The sequence below is a fragment of the Kogia breviceps genome, chromosome 1 (assembly GCF_026419965.1).
Source record: "Kogia breviceps isolate mKogBre1 chromosome 1, mKogBre1 haplotype 1, whole genome shotgun sequence".
Classification (NCBI taxonomy): Eukaryota; Metazoa; Chordata; class Mammalia; order Artiodactyla; family Physeteridae; genus Kogia; species Kogia breviceps.
Window position 1 is genome coordinate 159625142 of NC_081310.1, and position 17752 is coordinate 159642893.

General features: G+C 52.4%; 1 protein-coding gene across 7 annotated transcripts in view; it reads left to right on the forward strand.

Moving 5' to 3' along the window:
- The window catches only part of TTC39A (tetratricopeptide repeat domain 39A), a 52056-nt gene that overhangs the window by 32747 nt on the left and 1557 nt on the right, over nucleotides 1-17752 (forward strand). For 5 of the 7 annotated variants that reach the window (XM_059064126.2, XM_067007994.1, XM_067007984.1 and 2 more), the window contains 11 exons: nucleotides 749-813; nucleotides 2872-2971; nucleotides 4322-4387; nucleotides 5747-5855; nucleotides 6300-6367; nucleotides 6449-6508; nucleotides 7437-7598; nucleotides 12316-12407; nucleotides 14350-14470; nucleotides 16587-16698; nucleotides 17119-17233. In XM_059064126.2, the coding sequence (XP_058920109.1) occupies nucleotides 749-813; nucleotides 2872-2971; nucleotides 4322-4387; nucleotides 5747-5855; nucleotides 6300-6367; nucleotides 6449-6508; nucleotides 7437-7598; nucleotides 12316-12407; nucleotides 14350-14470; nucleotides 16587-16698; nucleotides 17119-17233 (1070 nt within the window). Of the gene's footprint in view, nucleotides 1-748; nucleotides 814-2871; nucleotides 2972-4321; nucleotides 4388-5746; nucleotides 5856-6299; nucleotides 6368-6448; nucleotides 6509-7436; nucleotides 7599-12315; nucleotides 12408-12573; nucleotides 12679-14349; nucleotides 14471-16586; nucleotides 16699-16827; nucleotides 16877-17118; nucleotides 17234-17752 lie in introns of those variants that run through there. The other 2 variants (XM_059064177.2, XM_067008016.1) reach the window with 2 other exon arrangements.

Here is a 17752-nt window from a genome sequence, read left to right on the forward strand (position 1 = left end):
TCACCCAATCATACGTGGCTGTGTAATACTGCCTTCTATGAATATACCAGTTCGTTTATTCATTATCCTGCTGAAGGATATCTGGGTTGTTTCTGGTTCTTGGCTACTATGAACGGTGATTCTGTGAGCATTCTTGAAGATGTTCATCCATTTCTCTTGGGTGCATACCTGGGAGTGGAACTGTCAGGTGGACTGTAGGTATTGGTGCTTTTTTTTTTGGCTGCACTGTGTGGCATGCGGGATCTTAGTTCTGGAACCAGGGTTCGAACTCGTGCCCCCTCTAGTGGAAGCACGGAGTCATAATCACTGGACCGCCAGGGAAGTCCCCAGGTACTGGCGCTTTGAATTACAAATGTGATAAATATCTGCTTGTTGTAAAAAAAAAAAAAACAAAAACACAAATAATCCAAAAATGAACGTCTCTCTTCCTTCCCCACAGTTCCTCCACTGTTAACCGGTGGGAGCATCTCCTCCAGGCCTTTCTCCAAACACATAGTATATGTACACATGAGCCTGGTAAAGGAGGTTGTGGTCAAGCCCTGGGCATTGTGGAGGTCTTGTTTGGCAAGCAAGACCCTCATCTCAAGTACCAGGGGTAGAGTGGGGAGGCCTCTGACCCCACCCACGCGGGGCCCCTCATAAAGCTGGGCCCAGGGAGGGCCAGGCAGTATCCAGAGCCTTGTATGATCCCTCTCAAGCCTGTGGCTACCCACCCAGTCCCGGCTCTTAGCATCTCTCCCCCCTGCAGGACGAGAACATGGTGAGCTTCATCAAGGGTGGCATCAAAGTTCGAAACAGCTACCAGACCTACAAGTGAGTGGGGCTGGCCTGGGGGGCCTGAGGCCACAGCATCTACTGCCCTGTGCCCCTCAGGCTGCTTTGTGGGAGGTAGAGGGCACTGGCTGAAGGCAGGAAACCTAGAATGCTGTGTGACCTCAGGTAGATTTCTGCACCCTCAGGACTTCAGTTTTCTGGAATATTATTCCCCTGGGTGTATCTGTTCATTTGGTCCACCTGAGAGCTGACTCTGTGCCTGACCCTGAGCTAGGGGAAAACAAGGCACATATTCTGTACAAACAGCTCGGTCTGGTGGGGGTGGGAGAAAGACACAGGAACAGTCATTTTGAGGATAGCAGCAGGACTCCTACACACCTGTAAAGGCCCCATCCAAATGCCGCTTTCCCCATGAAGCCTTCCTTGAACCCTCCAGTACACAGGGATGATGCTTACATAATACACACCACCTTTCCAAACTGGGAGCTCCTCCAGAGCCAGATTATTTCCATGCCGTCTCAGCACTGGGCCACACGTAGGCCGTGTTTATGGAGCAAAGAATGAAGACTCAGTCCAGAGCACTTCTGCCCAATGTGGTCCCGCAATCCTTACTTATCTACAAGTCCAAAATCAGAAAAGCTCTGAAAATAATTAACCCTCCTCCCACTGCCCCAAGTTTGGCATTGAAACTCCTTTTCCATTAAAAGTTGACTTGAATTGCCTTGAGACTATCATCTTTATTTTCCCCACTTTAATGTAACTATTCCCCTGCAGAGAGATTGTGAGGTTTTTTTCCAGGTATTACTGGGGTATAGCACACTGTGCAGTATATGGACACCACACTGCTTTGTGGGTCCTGCTGGAATTGTTCAGGGAAACCAGACTGTGTTCTGGCCCTTGTAGTCTCCCTACCAGCTGCCAAGAGTGATGTTTTCAAAGCACAAACCTTGTCAGGTCAGTCAGTCCCTGCCAACTCCTGAGACCCCCCTCCCCTCTTGCTCTTAGAATAAAGTCCTGGGTCCTGCTGAGTCATTCCTGGGAGGTCCCCCTGTCCTCCTAGCCATAGCTCCTGTCCCAACGAGCCTCAGACATTTGGGCCTTCCCTCAGGTTTTCAAACATGCCAGATTTCTACCTCAGGGCCCTGGGACACGCTGTCCTCTCTGCCAGGAACACTTTGTGCCAGGCTAACTCCTCATCCCTCAGTTTTCAGCTCAAGTGTCAGCTCCTTGAGGAAACCTTCCCAGAACCCCAAACTAGGTTAGGCTCCAGGGTTCCTCCTCATCCTCACAGTGACTCGATAGGGGTCTGTCTCTAAGAGTGGGAGAGTTGTGAGGACAACAGCTTGATGGCTTTGCTCCCTGCTGTCCTCCGGTGCTTGGCACAGAGAAACCAAGTCCGTGAGCGGATGCCCTCAAGATGCTCGTGGCCTGGAAGGGAGGCATGTACATCTTTAAAGCCCCTGTCCTGCCCCAGGCAGACTGGGATAGGGTCTCTGAGCTATTGGTGACCAGAAGAAAGAGGGTTGCATTCCAACCAAGAGACTCCAGGAAGACTTCCTCGTGGAGGTGGTGTTGGAGTGAACCCAGTGGTTCCCAATTGGGGGCAGTTTTACCTCCCGTGAGACGTTTGGTGGTGTCTGGAGACATTTGGATTGTTATACTGGGGGAGGTTGCTCCTGGCATCTAGTGGGTAGAGGCCAGGGTTGCTGCCGAACATCCTAGGACTCACAGGACGGCCTCCCGCCCCCACCTGAACAAAGAAATTATCCAGTTATCCAGCCTAAAATGCTAGTAGTGCCGAGATTGAGAAACTGTTCTAGACAGGATGCAGAGCACGAGCAAATGCCTAGACGTTGGACAAGGCGGGTGTGCTGGGCTGATACAGCTGAAATTCAAGAGCAAGCAGTGTGCCATCGTAAGATGGGAGATGGGGCTAGAAATTCCTCAAATTATCAGCTCTCCGGATTGCCAGACGGTTACAGATCCACCACCAGGGAGTTCTGAGATCAGCTAGGAGTATAGGAGCAACTTGGGCCCAGCTGGAAGGGGAACCAGCCCCCCAAATGTGGCTGAAACAGGCTTTGCATCCCTCTGCAGGGAGCTAGACAGCCTCGTGCAGTCCTCACAGTACTGCAAGGGAGAGAACCACAGGCACTTTGAAGGAGGAGTGAAGCTCGGAGTGGGAGCCTTCAACCTGGTGAGTGGGCATGCCCTCCCCACATCCACAGCGTCTGGGTTCAAGATTAATCTCCCCTGCCCATCCCTGCCCTACACATGGTCTCTGCCGAGCTACTATCCCGGGCCCCAGTGATGAAGCAGAGGCGTGGCCAGCCTGGGGGCTCACAGCTGGGGTGGAGATGGGGGCTTGCCGTGGCTTCAGAGTCCCTTCTGTGCGTTTCTCCCCAAGGCAAATTGAAAGCTTGAAATCCACTATAGTGGCAGTATTTACAGCACCAGAAACTGACAAACACAATACAGCAGGGCCTTTTCTTTCCTGGAGGGCTGGTGGTTAAACATTGACCAGTGTCAGGGAAGGAGACAGGCCTGGAAACAGCTGATGACCCACAGGGAACAGAGAGCCAGGACTCCTTCCTGGGGGAGCCCGTGAAGGTTTCATGGAGGGGAGAGTATTTTAGCTGGATCTGGAAGGATCCATTAGTGGGGGCAGTTTTCCAGGCAGGAAGGGCATTCTAGGCAGAGAGAACAGTGTGAGCTGAGGCAGGGAGGCTCAGAAGAGTTGTGCCGGCTCCTGGGAGGAGGAGCAGCTGCTCTCTGATGATTCAGACTCCTGGCCCTGGGTGGCCAGGGACTTACCCAAAAGTGTGAGTGTGGCAGGGGGTGGCTCTCTCCCCTCTAGGCAAAGCCTGTACTGATGGGGGTCCCTGCCCCTCTCTGGGTTCCAGATTCCCCATATGTAAAATGGGAGCAGTGATCCCGGCCCAAGTGCTGGGAAATACAAGCTGCCAAGTGCATCAGATACTTTAGCAGATGTGTAGCTGGACTGTCTGCAGTTCGAGAACTGGCTCCACCTCTGATGAGCTGTGGTGCCTCGGACATATCCTGTCACTTATCTGTGCCTCTGTTTCTCTGTCTGCTGAAAGGGGTTAGTAATCCCTTCTTTGCAGGACTGTTCTGAGGATCAAATGCAATGACAGAGCCCCTGGTACAAAGTAGGGATTCAGTGTAATAACAATAGCTAACTGCTAGGTGCAGGCCCTATTATGTGCTTCACATATATCAATTTGATCCATCTGGTAGGGGCTATTATTATTTCCATTTTACAGATGAGGAAACAGGCAGAGAGAAGAAATGTAACTGTCTGAGCTGGGAGCGGTGAGACTAGGATTTAGACGCAGTCTGCTCCTATATGTCACTCTGTAGTGCCTCTCTATCTGGGGAAGTTGGCTTTTGGAAACCTAGGGCCTCCTCATGGGCATTCCAGAGACAGGGCCTGCACCTCTGGGATCACCCCCCAGGACTCTGGAGGCTTGGAGATTGGGAGGGTCAGTCCCCACCTCTTCACGTGTCCACCTGCCTCTTCCTGCAGACGCTGTCCATGCTTCCTACCAGGATCCTGCGGCTGCTAGAGTTCGTGGGGTTTTCAGGAAACAAGGTAACCACCTTTCTTCTGGGGAACCCAACCTGCTCAGCCCCAGGGCTGGAGCTCAGCTGGACAGGGTGACGCTGAGGGGCTGCGGGGCCCGAGTGCCAGTCCTAGCTCAGCACCCCCCTCAGTGTGCGGCCCTGGACAAGGCTCAGACCTCTCTGGACCTCAGTCTCCTCTCCTGCAAATGGGGCCATTGATCCCTGCCAGGCCCTTCCCAGGGTAGAAAGGATCTAGGGTAAGGGTGGGTATGAAGAGCAGCTCCTGGGGTCCTTCAGGGTCCTGAGGCCATATTCTCTGAGTCTGGCAGGTGTCAGGAACCTGGTCCTTCTCCCCTCAGAAGACCTTGAGCAAGTTCCTTCCCTTGGGACCATTTTCTGGTCTGGGAGATGCCCAAGGGAAGCCCTACTATGTATTGGGCCTTGAGGTAGAAACCAGAGGACTCAAGCACCCAGAGGCTTTACTGAGGGCAGGAACCTGAGTGCCAGGTAGCAGATCAGGGAGGGCTCCCTGGTGGAGGAGGCCTGATGTGGTACAAGAAGCATTAACCTGGAAGTCAGGAGCCCTGGGTCAGTCCAGCCTCATCCATCCTCTTCTCCCTGTGAGTCTGAGCAAGGCCTGCCCTCCTCTGGGCCTCTTTTTTTTATAAAACAAGGGAGCTTTTTTTTTTTTTTTTTTTTACATCAGGTCAATGTTTCTCCAACTTGGACTTTCTCCGTCCCTTCCTGATTTTTGTCATGTCCACACACCTCTATATTATTACTTATGTATCATTTTTCTCAAATATGATACATATTTTTTACTTAAATTTATTTAAAGGAAACATTACTACACAGAAAACCCGTATTATGTGGCACGATAAGAACATAATCATAACAATTAGCACTACGAGAACTGAGCAATCTTACGAAAGCCCTGTCTGTGTCCTGAGCCTGTGGTTAGGATTATCTGCCTCCTTGTCATTCCTACTCCCCCAGCAGACTTGGGGCTGCTCAGGGCCTTGATGCCTACCATGGGGACTGAGCAAGTGAATAAAGGGGGGAATGGGGAAGGGGCTATTGAGGAGGTAGGGGACACCCACGCCTTTGCCCTGGCTGTGGCAGCGGTGTCCCTTGCCCTCAGGAAGATGGCTGAGGCACCGAGAGGGGCAGCCCCTTGTTCGAGGTTGCACAGCCTGGGAGCAGCTGACCCGGCCTCCAGGGCTCCAGACTCGGAGTCCAGCACTCTCTGGTCCCTTCTGTGGCGTTGCCCTCACACCTGTCCAGTGACCTCCCAGGCCCCTCTTCCCCACCCCCACCCCGGGTCCCGTGGTGGACCCTGGGGAGCTCAGGCCTTGCTGGCCTCAGCCAGTCCCCGTCTTTCCTCCAGGACTACGGGCTGCTGCAGCTGGAGGAGGGGGCATCGGGGCACAGCTTCCGTGCCGTGCTCTGTGTCATGCTGCTGCTGTGCTACCACACCTTCCTCACCTTTGTGCTCGGTAGGAGCGTGCTCGGGGCGAGTGCTGGGGCCTCTGGGCTTTGGTTGGCTCTAAGGGCAGGGGGTGAGAGGGCAAGGGGCTGCAGACCCTGCTCGGGCCCCCAGGACTGGGGATGGGACACTGAAACCAGAAACAGCAGAGCTGAGTCAACTGTCCTGGGGCCTGGCCTGCTGACCACTCGCTTCCTCACAGTGTGACTGGGTTCCAACCCCAGTTTTCTCATCTGTGAAATGGGGGTGGGTCATGCCCACCTTAGAGACGGTGTGAGGATGCTGTAGGCTGTACTCTCTAATTCAGTCCTCACATCACCCTGAAGATAGAAGAGTTATCATCCCCATTTCACAGAGAGGAAACGGAGACCCTGAGGAGCCCCTGGTAGGTTGCTGGGAGGAGGATCACCAGGGAGGATGGTGACGTGTCCTATTGTCCCCCCACCTCCTTCAGGCACTGGGAACGTCAACATCGCGGAGGCAGAGAAGCTCTTGAGACCCTACCTGAAGCGATACCCTAAGGTGAGCCCTACCTCCTGGCAGATACTCCCAGCCCACGTGTGCCTTGTGGACCCACACGGACCCACATGCGTGTTGTTGCAGGGCTCCATCTTCCTGTTCTTTGCGGGGCGGATTGAAGCCATTAAAGGCAATGTTGACGCGGTGAGTAGTGGGGGTCGGAGCCAGTGCTGGAGGGCCCTTGGGTCTCCCAGGCCAGTAGGAAAACAGATACACACAGACGAACTCGGGGACAGGGCAGACTGGGAGGAGGGCCCCAAGAGAGGACTTAGGAGAGAGTGGGGGCAGGAGAGGCACTTCTGACTGAGACAGTCTGGGAAGACGAGGGAGGAGTTGGCATTTGTGGTGAGTAGGATTTGAACGGGAGATGGAGGGCTACGGTATCCTTGAGTAAGGCAGAGAGGTGGGAAGACCCGCTGTCCAGGGCAGGGCAACAGGCTGGAACCTGGTGCCATGGGGTGAGGCAGGCACCTTGAGGGTCTGGTTAAGGAGTCTGGGCTCTGTAGGTGGGAGGGAGCTGTCAAAGGGGTGAGAGAGGGGAGGGTCACGGTCCAGGCAGAATCCCCAGCATTAAGCCAAGGCCCAGGACAGACTCCGTGACCTGGAGTTCTGGCGTCTCCCGCTGGTCCTGGATGTGGTTCCTCAGGCAGCAGGCCAGATGCCCCAGGTCCAGGTCACTTCGTGGGAGCTTCTGGAACCTTTGGAGATTGCTCTGAGGCATAGACGTTATTATATCACTTTAAGACTAGCACTTTCCACTGCCTGTTATCCCTCCATTATAGCTCTGTCCCACCCTTTCATTTTGTGCTGCAAGACCAGAGTCCCCAGGAGGGGCAGTAGCTGGGCCCAAGGTCGTGTAAGACTTAGGCGGTAGAACCAGGACTGGAGGCCACAACTTCTGTCTCCCCGATTCTGCCCCTCGCCCCCTCCCTGAGCCTGGCACAGGGCTGGACCACTGTGCACGGCAGGAGGCTGGGGCTGCTGTGGAGCTGGGTGGGGATAGAGGGTGCAGAGAGCAGGGCGGGGGCGGGCCAGGGGATGCCCACTGAGGCTGACCGGCAGGTGCCCACAGGCCATCCGGCGGTTCGAGGAGTGCTGTGAGGCCCAGCAGCACTGGAAGCAGTTCCACCACATGTGCTACTGGGAGCTGATGTGGTGCTTCACCTACAAGAGCCAGTGGAAGATGGCCTACTTCTACGCAGACCTGCTCAGCAAGGAGAACTCCTGGTCCAAGGTGGGCTGACACCATGTGCCGGGGGCACGGAGGGACCAGGCCAACCCAGACTGGCCATGAGCCCCCAGAGCAAGGGCCAAACCCCTAACTAAACACAGATGTCTCAGCTGGAATTTAACCAAAACCACAAATTCTACTAGGCCTCAGGGTTGGAAGAAACTAAAGACCATGAGGAACAGATGACCTTTAGAACTACAGTGTGTTGAGATTTTTAGTCACAAGGGACAGAAGTGTGTTGTGATTCACATGGTCTATATAAGTGTCGCCCAACAGAACTTTCCATCACCGTGGAAATGCTCTATTTCTTTTTTAAAAATTAATTTATTAATTTAGTTTTGGCTGCGTTGGGTCTTCGTTGCTATGTGCAGTCTTTCTCTAGCTGCGGCGAGTGGGGGCCGCTCTTCGTTGCGGTGTGCGGGCTTCTCATTGCAGGGGCTTCTCTTGTTGCGGAGCATGGGCTTTAGGTGCGCGGGCTTCAGTAGTTGTGGCACGCAGGCTCAGTAATTGTGGCGCACAGGCTTAGTTGCTCTGCGGCATGTGGGATCTTCCCGGACCAGGGCTCGAACCCGTGTCCCATGCATTGGCAGGCTGATTCTTAACCACTGCGCCTCCAGGGAAGTCCCAGAAATGCTCTATTTCTGCACTGTCCAGTGTTGTAGCCCCTAGCCATATGTGCACACCGAGCACTCGAAATGTGCCTACTGCAATTGGGAAACTGGATGTCTTCAATGTTATTCCATTTTAACTAATTTAAATGTAAAAAGTCACATGGAGCTAGTGGACATAGTACCTGACTATGCGGGTGTAAACACAAAAGGCTCATTGGTTCATATAACTGAAAATTCTAGGCACATCTGACTTCAGGTAGGGCTGAATTCAGGAATTCAAATTATGTCGTCTGGGCTTGTTTTTTCCACCTGGGACTGTGCTCTCCTCTATGGCATCTTGGTCGTACAGGCAGGTTCTCTCCATGTGCCAGCAGGGTGGCTACGGGCTGCCTGCCCCTAACTCACATCTTCCCTTTGGTTTCAACCAGAGTCCCTGGATAGAGCCTCATTGGTCTGGCATAGATCACAAGTCAATGCCTGGAAACAGGGGTGGGAGGACCCCTCATGGATTGGGAGTAGGAGATGGGAGGTTCCCCAGAAGAAAAATGAGGTGATGCCCCAGAATAAGTGTGGATGGGGGTGGGCATTAAAGAGATGCCATGTAGGCAAAATGAAGCAAAACAGATGCTCAGCACAGCATCTTATAGCTTATAACATCATGGTAAGTGATGAAATAAGTATCAGGCGTTATCATCATAGTAACGATAGCACGGACTTCCGAACCAAGGGCCTTAGAGTCATCTAGATCATCACAGAGCATCTGGTAGTGTCAAATCCATAGCACTTATGTCTCAATGACCTTAAATCCCTATTTCTCATCTCTCCCCCACCTCTGCATGAAAGTCCCTTTTCAGTCCCCCTGCCTGGGGCCCAAGCTGAAAGGGAACTCTCTGGGTGTGGGCAGGTGGGGCCGGCAGGAGGAGTGGGCTTTCACGGAGTTCTGTGTGCCCAGGCGTTATCTCCGTCAGGCCCAGGAGGGACACTGAGGCTTAGAGAGGGTGTGTGACTTCCCTGGGCCACACAGCTGCTGTGAGGATCAGAGGGAGGACGAGGCCTCCAGGTGTCAGGGAGTCTGGCTTCCTGAGTTGGCTCAGTCTCCAGCTCTGTGACTTTGGGGAGGTCAGCCCCTCTTTCTGTGCAACGCTTTCCTCAGAAGGGTTTCCTGTGAAAGTAGGGGTCGTGGCACCCCGAGTTCTGGGGCTTCATTCATCCCTAATCTCCAGCACTTGGCCACCAGAGTCCACCAACTTCCAGCTCTAGGAAGTTGGCCTGTGGCCACTGCCATACGTGCCGGTCCCCCGCTCAGCATTCTGTGCCTGTACTAGGCCGAGTGGTCCCTTTGGGCCCGTCACGGTTCCCTCGGCGCTCGCGGCTTGGGTGACCAGAAACCCGATGGTGACGACCGTGTGCTCGGTGCCGTAACGGGGGAATCTGAGGGGAGCTCGGAGGCATCCCTGGGCAGCCCAGCCCAGGGGACAAGGAAGGCTTCTGGAAAAGATGTCTGAGCTGAACCTTGAAGGAGGAGGAATTAGGGTGGCAGAGGGGAGGAAGTGGAAGTTCTCTCCCCAAACCGAGAGAACTGCAGGGCCGTAGGGTTTGTGGGTGGGAGTGCAGAGGGACTGTGGAGGGACCGTCCCCCTCTAAGCCACTCGCTGTAAGCTTCTTGAGGACAAGGACTGTCTGATATCACAGAGCCTGGTAGAATAATCCAGCAAAATAAATATGTGGACTCAATAGGCAAACAGATAACTCTGGGAGACAGGAGTCCCATCAGGGAAGGTGGCTGCAGTGTTCCATCAGTGTGGCCCCATAACGTCCCCTGGTAACTTGGATGTCCATGGGTCTCACAACTCTAGGTCGCTGCGTCCATCCTAATTCCTGTGGACTCAGTGAGGGTGCCTTGTCCCAGGGGAGTAGGAGAAGGCTCTTAGAGGAAGCCAGCAGACAAGCCTGGCAGAGAAAGGACAGTGGCATCCCAGGCAGCGGGACAGCACAGGCAAAGGCCTGAGGTGAGTTCAAGGAATGATGGGGAAGAGTGGCCAGAAAAAGGGGAGCCAGAAAAGCAGGTCACAAGGGCCCTGAGTGGCTGTTAGGGCTTCAGTCTGACAGTGGGGGAGCCCATGCTTGTGGCTTAGATTTGTGCTTCTAAGAAACCCCTCCTGCAGTCTCTGGGCACGCTCACACGCCGGGTCCTGTTCTAGGGCAGGACAGACACAAATGAACCAAGCAAAGATCCCCTCAAGGCTCATGTTCTAGTGGGAAGAGAGAGAGACAAGAAACACACAAATAGAGGATGTACAGTGTAAGATAACGTCAGGTTCCGGGAAGTGCGATGAAGAAAAATCGGGTAAGGTACGGGTGCAGGGTGTGATGAACTGTGTGGTCAGGGGAGGCCTGTCTGAGAAGACACCAGGATGGAGTGAAGGAGCAAGCCTTGTGGGCATCTCCGTGAAGAACAGTCCAGGCAGAGGGCATTGGTAGATATTAGGGCAAGAGGGGGAGAAAGCTGAAGCCGTGAGTTGATGTGTTCTGGAAGCAGCCCGGAGGCCAATGTGACTAGAGTGATACGAGTGAGGGGGCAACAGTGGAGGGGAACTGGAGAGGAAGCGGGGAGGACTGCACAGGGTCTCGCAGGCCGTGACAGGGCATTTGGATGTTCTCCTAAGTGCGATGGGATACCGTGAGACGATGTCTAGGAGGGACTGATGTGATCTGCTTCTAAAAGGTCAGAGTGGCAGGTGGTGTGGAAAATGGCTTGCTGGGGCAGGAGGGGGAGCAGGAGATGGGTTAGGAAACCACGTGGACTAGGACGCTAGAAAGACATCCCTAGTGGCCCGAAGCAGGGAGATGCTGTGGAGGCTGGTGCAATAATGGAGGTGAGGGCTAGGGCAAGGCCAGTGGGACTTCGGAGCGGTATAGGAGGTAAAATCATGAGGGCTTGGTGGCTCACTACCAGGGCCGGGGAGAGGGAGAAGGCACAGATGACACTGGGAGGTTAAAGATGGGATGGGGAACAGATTTCACAGAGGGGAGCTTCTTCTCAGCATACCCCACAAAGACCAGCTTTTCCTCATGTTGTGAAGGGCAGGAGTAGCCCTGGGCTTCAGCATGGGTGGGGCTCCCAGGTGGAGGTTGCTTCCCACCTTCTCCTAAGACTAGACTCCAGGGTGTCCTGCTCCCTTTCCTCCTCCACCTGCTACACTTGTTTGCTGGGTAGCTGCCCCAGGTGGCAGGAGCTGTGGTTCAAGACTTGGCCACTGGAGGGCAGCACAGAGCCAGACTCCCCTGACACAAGACTTCAGGCAAAGGGGAGCAGATTTCAGGGATGGATCTTTGGCGGGGGGCGGGGGGGGGTTGTGACAGCTGTCAGTGGTGGCTGTGGATCCAGTGGGCAGACCCTTGAAGCCACACAAACCTGGGGTCACTCCCAGCTCTGCTCCTAGCAGCTCTGCTGTCCCAGGAAGTAGAGGTGGGGTACGGATCCCTTTCTGGCATTGTCTTTGGGATCAAGTGAGGTGACGTATGTAGAGTGCCTGGCACACAGCAAGGCAGTTTCACCAAGGAGCCCTGAGCTGAGCCCTGACCCAGGGCCCTGTTTATTCTTCTGGCCTCACACCTCTTCTTGTACACATCCCATGCTTTACGCCAGTGATTCGTATCCTATGTACACACGTCTCTGCCCTCCCTGGCTTTGATCAGGCTGTTCCCCTTGCCTGGAAAGGCCCTTTTTCTGTCTCTGTGAATCTTCCCATTGGCCTTCAAGGGCCCAGTCTGAAGTGGCTGCTTCCCTGAAGCCCGTGCTGCCCCTTCTTTGTGTCTCCATCCTATCCTCAGCGCCACCCCGTGCATCCTCTAGTTGCTTGAGCCGGCCCTCCTGCCTCGGAGTGGAGAGGGCAGCTGCTTAGACATGGCCCTTCGTGGATTTAACTCCTAGCTCAAATCCTCAAGCTGCTTCGGCTTCCTTGCCCAGTTTCTCCCCTGGGGCTTGGGGATAAAATAGTATCAGCTACTATGCTGGGCCATAGTGAGGTTCCAGTAAGGTACTGGTGCCAGTTCAGGACTGCGATTGGAGGGCGGGTTGCTCACACCTGACTGTTGCTCTCGCACAGGCCACCTACATCTACATGAAGGCCGCCTACCTCAGCATGTTTGGGAAGGAGGACTGCAAGCCGTTCGGGGATGACGAAGTGGAGTTGTTCAGGTGGGTCCAACCGTTGCAGCCCATCGTAGGCCCTGCCCACAGCCAGCCTGAGCTGAGGGAGGTGGCGGGGTTCTTGTCTCCCCGACAGTCCCCCACAGTCACCCACCCCACCTGCTGCCGCTGGTGAGAGCCCTTTGAATCCATTCAGAGGTTTTCTTTCACAAAGGTGGATTTGTCAACGTTCTTTCCACTGAACCTCTTTCACCTGGAGTGTAGGACAGATGTGGACACTGAGGTCCAGAGAGGTTCCTTCTGCTGAGTTAACCTGATCCACTCAGAAAAGCAGAGTTGGAATCACATAAACAGGATAAAATCTAGCCTCTGCCATTCGTTAGCTGTGTCACCTTGGACGATTTCAGGATCTGTAAAATGGGAATAACAACCTCCGCCTTTGCAGTGTTGTTTTGCGAATCAAATAGAGAACAGATTTAAAGAGCCTGGGGTGGGGCCTGGAGCCGATAAATGGCGGCTGTTTTTATTCTTATCTGCACTACTGTGTTTGCCTTCTGTGAAGGGCCTAGAGCAGGGCTCAGCCATGGCAGGCTGAGGATGGAGCCTAGGGCTTTCCTTCAGTCATGGTGAGGGTGGGCCCCAACATGCAACATGCTAGGTGACCCCAGCGTCCTGGGCTGTCACAGTCACAGGGTGTTTATCATTTACTGAGTAACTTTGTGTCTCCATCTTATGTAACTCTTCCAGAAGATCTGTGAGGGTAAGAATCTGTGGGGGAGGAAGAGCAATTTTTTCTCCATCCTTCTAGGTTCTTGGCTGAGACCCTCATAATATTAACAGGAGAAAAGCAAACAGAAGTTTAGTAACTCCTGTATACATGGGAGAGACTCAGGAAAACTGAGTTAACTCTGAAATGGCCCGAGCCATTTACCTTAAGCGCCATCTCCAGCTAAAGGACAAAAGAAGATTTGGGGGGATAGGGAGCCAGTTGTGGGAGGTTTTCAGGTAAAAGAGGGTATGTGGTTGTTATGCAGATTTGATTTAAGTCTCTGCCTCCTCCACTGATAAGTTTCTGGAGATTTAGTTATCCTCCTCTTCCTGGTACAGAGAGAGATAACCTTACAAATGGAGATTTCCCTTATAAATGTAAATGTCTCATACAAAAAGGTAACTTCTAGGTTTTCAGAGCTTTTTGTGTGTCTGCTGTTTCTTAAAAATAATCATCCTAAAATAATCTTTTTGCCAAAAAAGCATATTTGGGGGTAACAACTTCTCCCTTTCATATCATTGTCTCCATTTTAGCGATGAGAAAGCAGGCCCAGAGAGGTTCCACAGTGAATAAGCAGGGGAGGTGTTTGGTGGGGGACCTCACAACTAGGTCCAGCTGTTTGCTGGGCCTGGACAGCTCAGGTCTGAAGGTCACAGCCATACCCCCATGACTGTGGCAGAGATCGAGGGTAAGGCGGAGCTGGGTGGGGTGGGTGAGGCCCCAGATGTGGAGGCTTGCCCAGCTGCATACCACAGTTTACCGTACCCTTGGGAACAGCTGAGGAGGCCACACACAACTCACGTGGCCAAAGTTAATGAAGGGTTTGTGCTGTGTGGTCTTGGGCAGGTCCTTCCCTATATGAGTTTTAATCTCCTCTGTGAAAGTAGGGTCAGACTTCCACTGGGCCCTTAGGAAATGGGGGCTGGGAGTAGAGAGGGACAACTACAAGGCAGAGCAGGCCTGGGGGGTTCGTGTACATTCTCACCTCTGCCTTCTGCTGCGGAGGAGCCCCTTGCCGAGCCCTAGGACGTGCTCGGGTCTTGGCGCAGGGCCTGTGAAATAAGGCCGTAGCCACAGGCTATGTATGAGTCCAACACTCTCATCATATAGGTGGGGAAACTGAGGCCCAGAGAGGGGCCAAGCAGAGGCCAGGCAGGCTGGGGACTCTGTCCTTTCTAGCATTTTCTCGCCCTCTCCCCGCCCTCCTCATCTCTTCCACAGAGCTGTGCCGGGCCTGAAACTCAAGATTGCTGGGAAATCTCTACCCACAGAGAAGTTTGCCATCCGGAAGTCCAGACGCTACCTCTCCCCCAAACCTATCTCATTGCCCATCCCTGCTCTGGTGGGTAGGAGGGTCTTGACTGGCCCTGAACTCCAGTTTGGGATTGTGGGGATGAGCTGAGAGCCAGGGATATAGCCACTGGCCCCGGGGGAATGTGGATGAGGGAAGAAGACCTCATGCCTCAGGGGCCTGGAGAGGATTTCACAATTCACCTGGTACCCGGTGGGGGACACAGATGAGCTGGAGCCTGCCTCAACCTCTGAGAAAGCACTGGTCTACTAGGGATGGGGGTGGGGAGACAGGTGAGCCGGCTGCAGGCACCTCAAGGCAGAAAGAGCAGCCCCCCCAGACAGCCCCACACCCCTTGTCACACAATTAGAATTGTTGTTTACACTGTCCCGCCCTCACTGGACCAAGATTTTCTGAGGCTGGGACCATGTTATATTACAGTCAACTCTGAAATAACAGCAGTTGCTGGCATTGTTATTGGGCACTTGCTGTGCTCAAGGCTCCTTATACCCATTGCCTATGGCCTCATTTGATCCTCACAACAAACCCTCTTAGTAGGTGCTGGTGGCATCTCCATTTTACAGAAGGGGATAATAAGGCCTAATAGATAAGTAGGAAGATAAAATATCTAGTAAGTAGATAAGATATAAGTAGAAAAATGAAATAACTTGTCCAAGTCCCATAGCTAGTGAGTTAGCCAGAATTTGAACCCAGGTAGTCTGGTTCCAGAGCCCCTATTCTGAACCACGGTTTTGATGCTAATTCCATGCATGATTTGAGCAGGCATCAGAGAAGTTTCTAATTTGTTAAGAGTCCTTGGCATTCAAATAATAAGGCAGCCAGAAAGATAGAAAGGGTGCTGCTTCAGAGACCTGGCTCTGCTATTCACTAATTGTGTGACCCTATGTAGGGTCCCCTTTCCCTTAATGTAAATAATAATATATTCCTTGCCCATTTCATAGGGCAGTTATGAGAATCAGCTGATAAAACATGTTAAACACTTTAGAAATCAAAAAGTTCAAAATTTATGTAGAATTTATTTAGAGCTTGTATCCTGAATATCTTTAAATAAAATTTGAGCTATTTTACAGTTTAAAATATACAATAAAGCTATTATCAAATGGGGGCATATGTTGTAAGGAAGGGCAGGGGAAGCAACTATACCAGAAATTTAGGGGAGAATTTCCGAAACTATAATCTGCAAAATGCTATTTGTGCATAAAATGATTTCTGTGATTAAATAAATTTGGGAAAGACTGGCCTAAACAAATTTTATATACTGTAGACCTTCTTGGAGCCTTTATATGCTAATCTGCATGGTAGGTCTCCAAGGAGAAGCTTGAAGATGCAGTTTTTCCCTAACTTATTTGGCCACAGAACAATCTTTTAATGGAACACTTGCTAACTTGAGACCATATAACAACTTGATAAAACCTTGTCTAAACTTAAGATCCCTCCCTGGAACATAACAAAAGCCATAACAAAAGTCTTTCTAGAACTTTATGTATACAAATCACTTTCACATCCATTGCCTGGTTTGATAGTTTAGGAAAGGCTAATCTAAGCTAACAGAATTACTAGAATGAAAATTTAATTTAGCATTCTGAACTTCCTGGCAGTTAAGGCAAATAAAGGCATCAGATATGTTTCATAGATGGATACTCAAGCTCAGTGCCTTGGCGAAATAGGAGAGAAGGTAACGTGGTCTTAAGCTCCTGAAGTGCTTAAGTAAATTATGGTTCCTCCAAAATAGGAGGCCCTATTAGCTGGAGCAAGGAGGAGGACTGCCTGGAGAGTGTCGGGCGTGACCTGGTCCTCAAAGAATGGGAAGAGTGTGGACACAGAGAGATTGGGAGAGGGCAGAGTAGTGCCCCAGGAAGCCATGAGCAGAAAAGTAACTGAAAACTATCGGCAGCTATGAACAGAAGAGTGAGAATATGGTTCCATCTTAAATTCTCACTGGGGTAAGGAGAGATCTCAATAGTAAGTAAGAGATAAGACTCCCCATAACTCCCTCAAGTCCACAGCTTCAAAGGCTGGGCTGAGACTTCTAGAGTTAGAAGGGCCTTTAGTGATCCTCTGATCTGAGCTACCCATTTTACAGATGGGGAAACTTGAGGCCCCACTGGGGAGGAAACCTGGGACTGACTTGCTCCCCTGCCCCCAGGAAATGATGTACATTTGGAATGGCTACGCTGTGATTGGGAAGCAGCCGGAACTCACAGACGGGATACTTGAGATTATCACCAAGGCTGAAGAGTTGCTGGAAAAGGGCCCAGGTGACTACCCCCAGGCCCTTGAACCTGCCAGGCTGGGTCAGACCACAGGTCTTTACAGTTGAAGATTCCCTCTACCAAAAATGTCCTTCCTCACTTCTCTACCCTGGTAATTGTCCTTTGCCTTTCCAGACTGAGCTTCAGTGGCAGCTCCTCCAAGAAGCTGTCCCTTATCCCCCAGGTAGGGTCAGGGCCTCTTCTGGGCTCCCACAACCCCCGGGCTTCCTTCAATCAGTCCTGGTATCACTATATTGTCATCATCTCAGTATCTGTCTTTCTTCCCCAGATGTGAGCTCCCTGAGGATGGGGACCATGTGTGAGCCGCCTCTGTCTCCCCAGGGCCCAGCACAGAGTAGGGGCTCCATGAGTAACTGCTGAAAAAATGAACAAACCTGTCATCTTCCCTCACTCCCCTATTCTCAGAGAATGAGTACTCAGTGGATGATGAGTGCTTGGTGAAGCTGCTGAAAGGTCTGTGTCTGAAATATCTGGGCCGTGTCCAGGAGGCCGAGGAGAATTTCAGGAGCATCTCTGCCAAGTAAGTGCCTCTGTGGCTGCTTCCGCTCCAGATGGCCTACTGCTGGGCCCACGGCTCCAGGGCAGCATTTTCTGGGTTTCTCTTTCCTCATGCACACATGCACAGTGCCTGACTCTGGACTAACCCTACTCACTCCACATGTACTAGTGTCTATCCTGTGCCAGAACCCTTGCTGGGCACAGATCATTCCCACGTTGTCCTCTAGGGCCACCAGATTTTCCAACTACAGGAGCCCATCTGCAATGAGTTGCATGTGAATGGTGCCCCCCTGGAGTTTGTAATTTATCAACTCTGCCCTTGGGGAGTGCAGAGACGTTAGAGAGAGACAGACAGCTACAGGCAACTCAATCTGGTATGGTGAGGGCTGTGCTAGAGGAAAGCAGAGGACAGCAGGTGCCAGGAGGAGGGACCTAAACCTAATAATGCTAGATACCAGGAAAGGCTTTCCAGGGATGCCACTTAAATTGGGAAGTTTATCAGGCAGAGAAAGCAAGAAGGAGGAGTTTTAAGTAGAGTAGG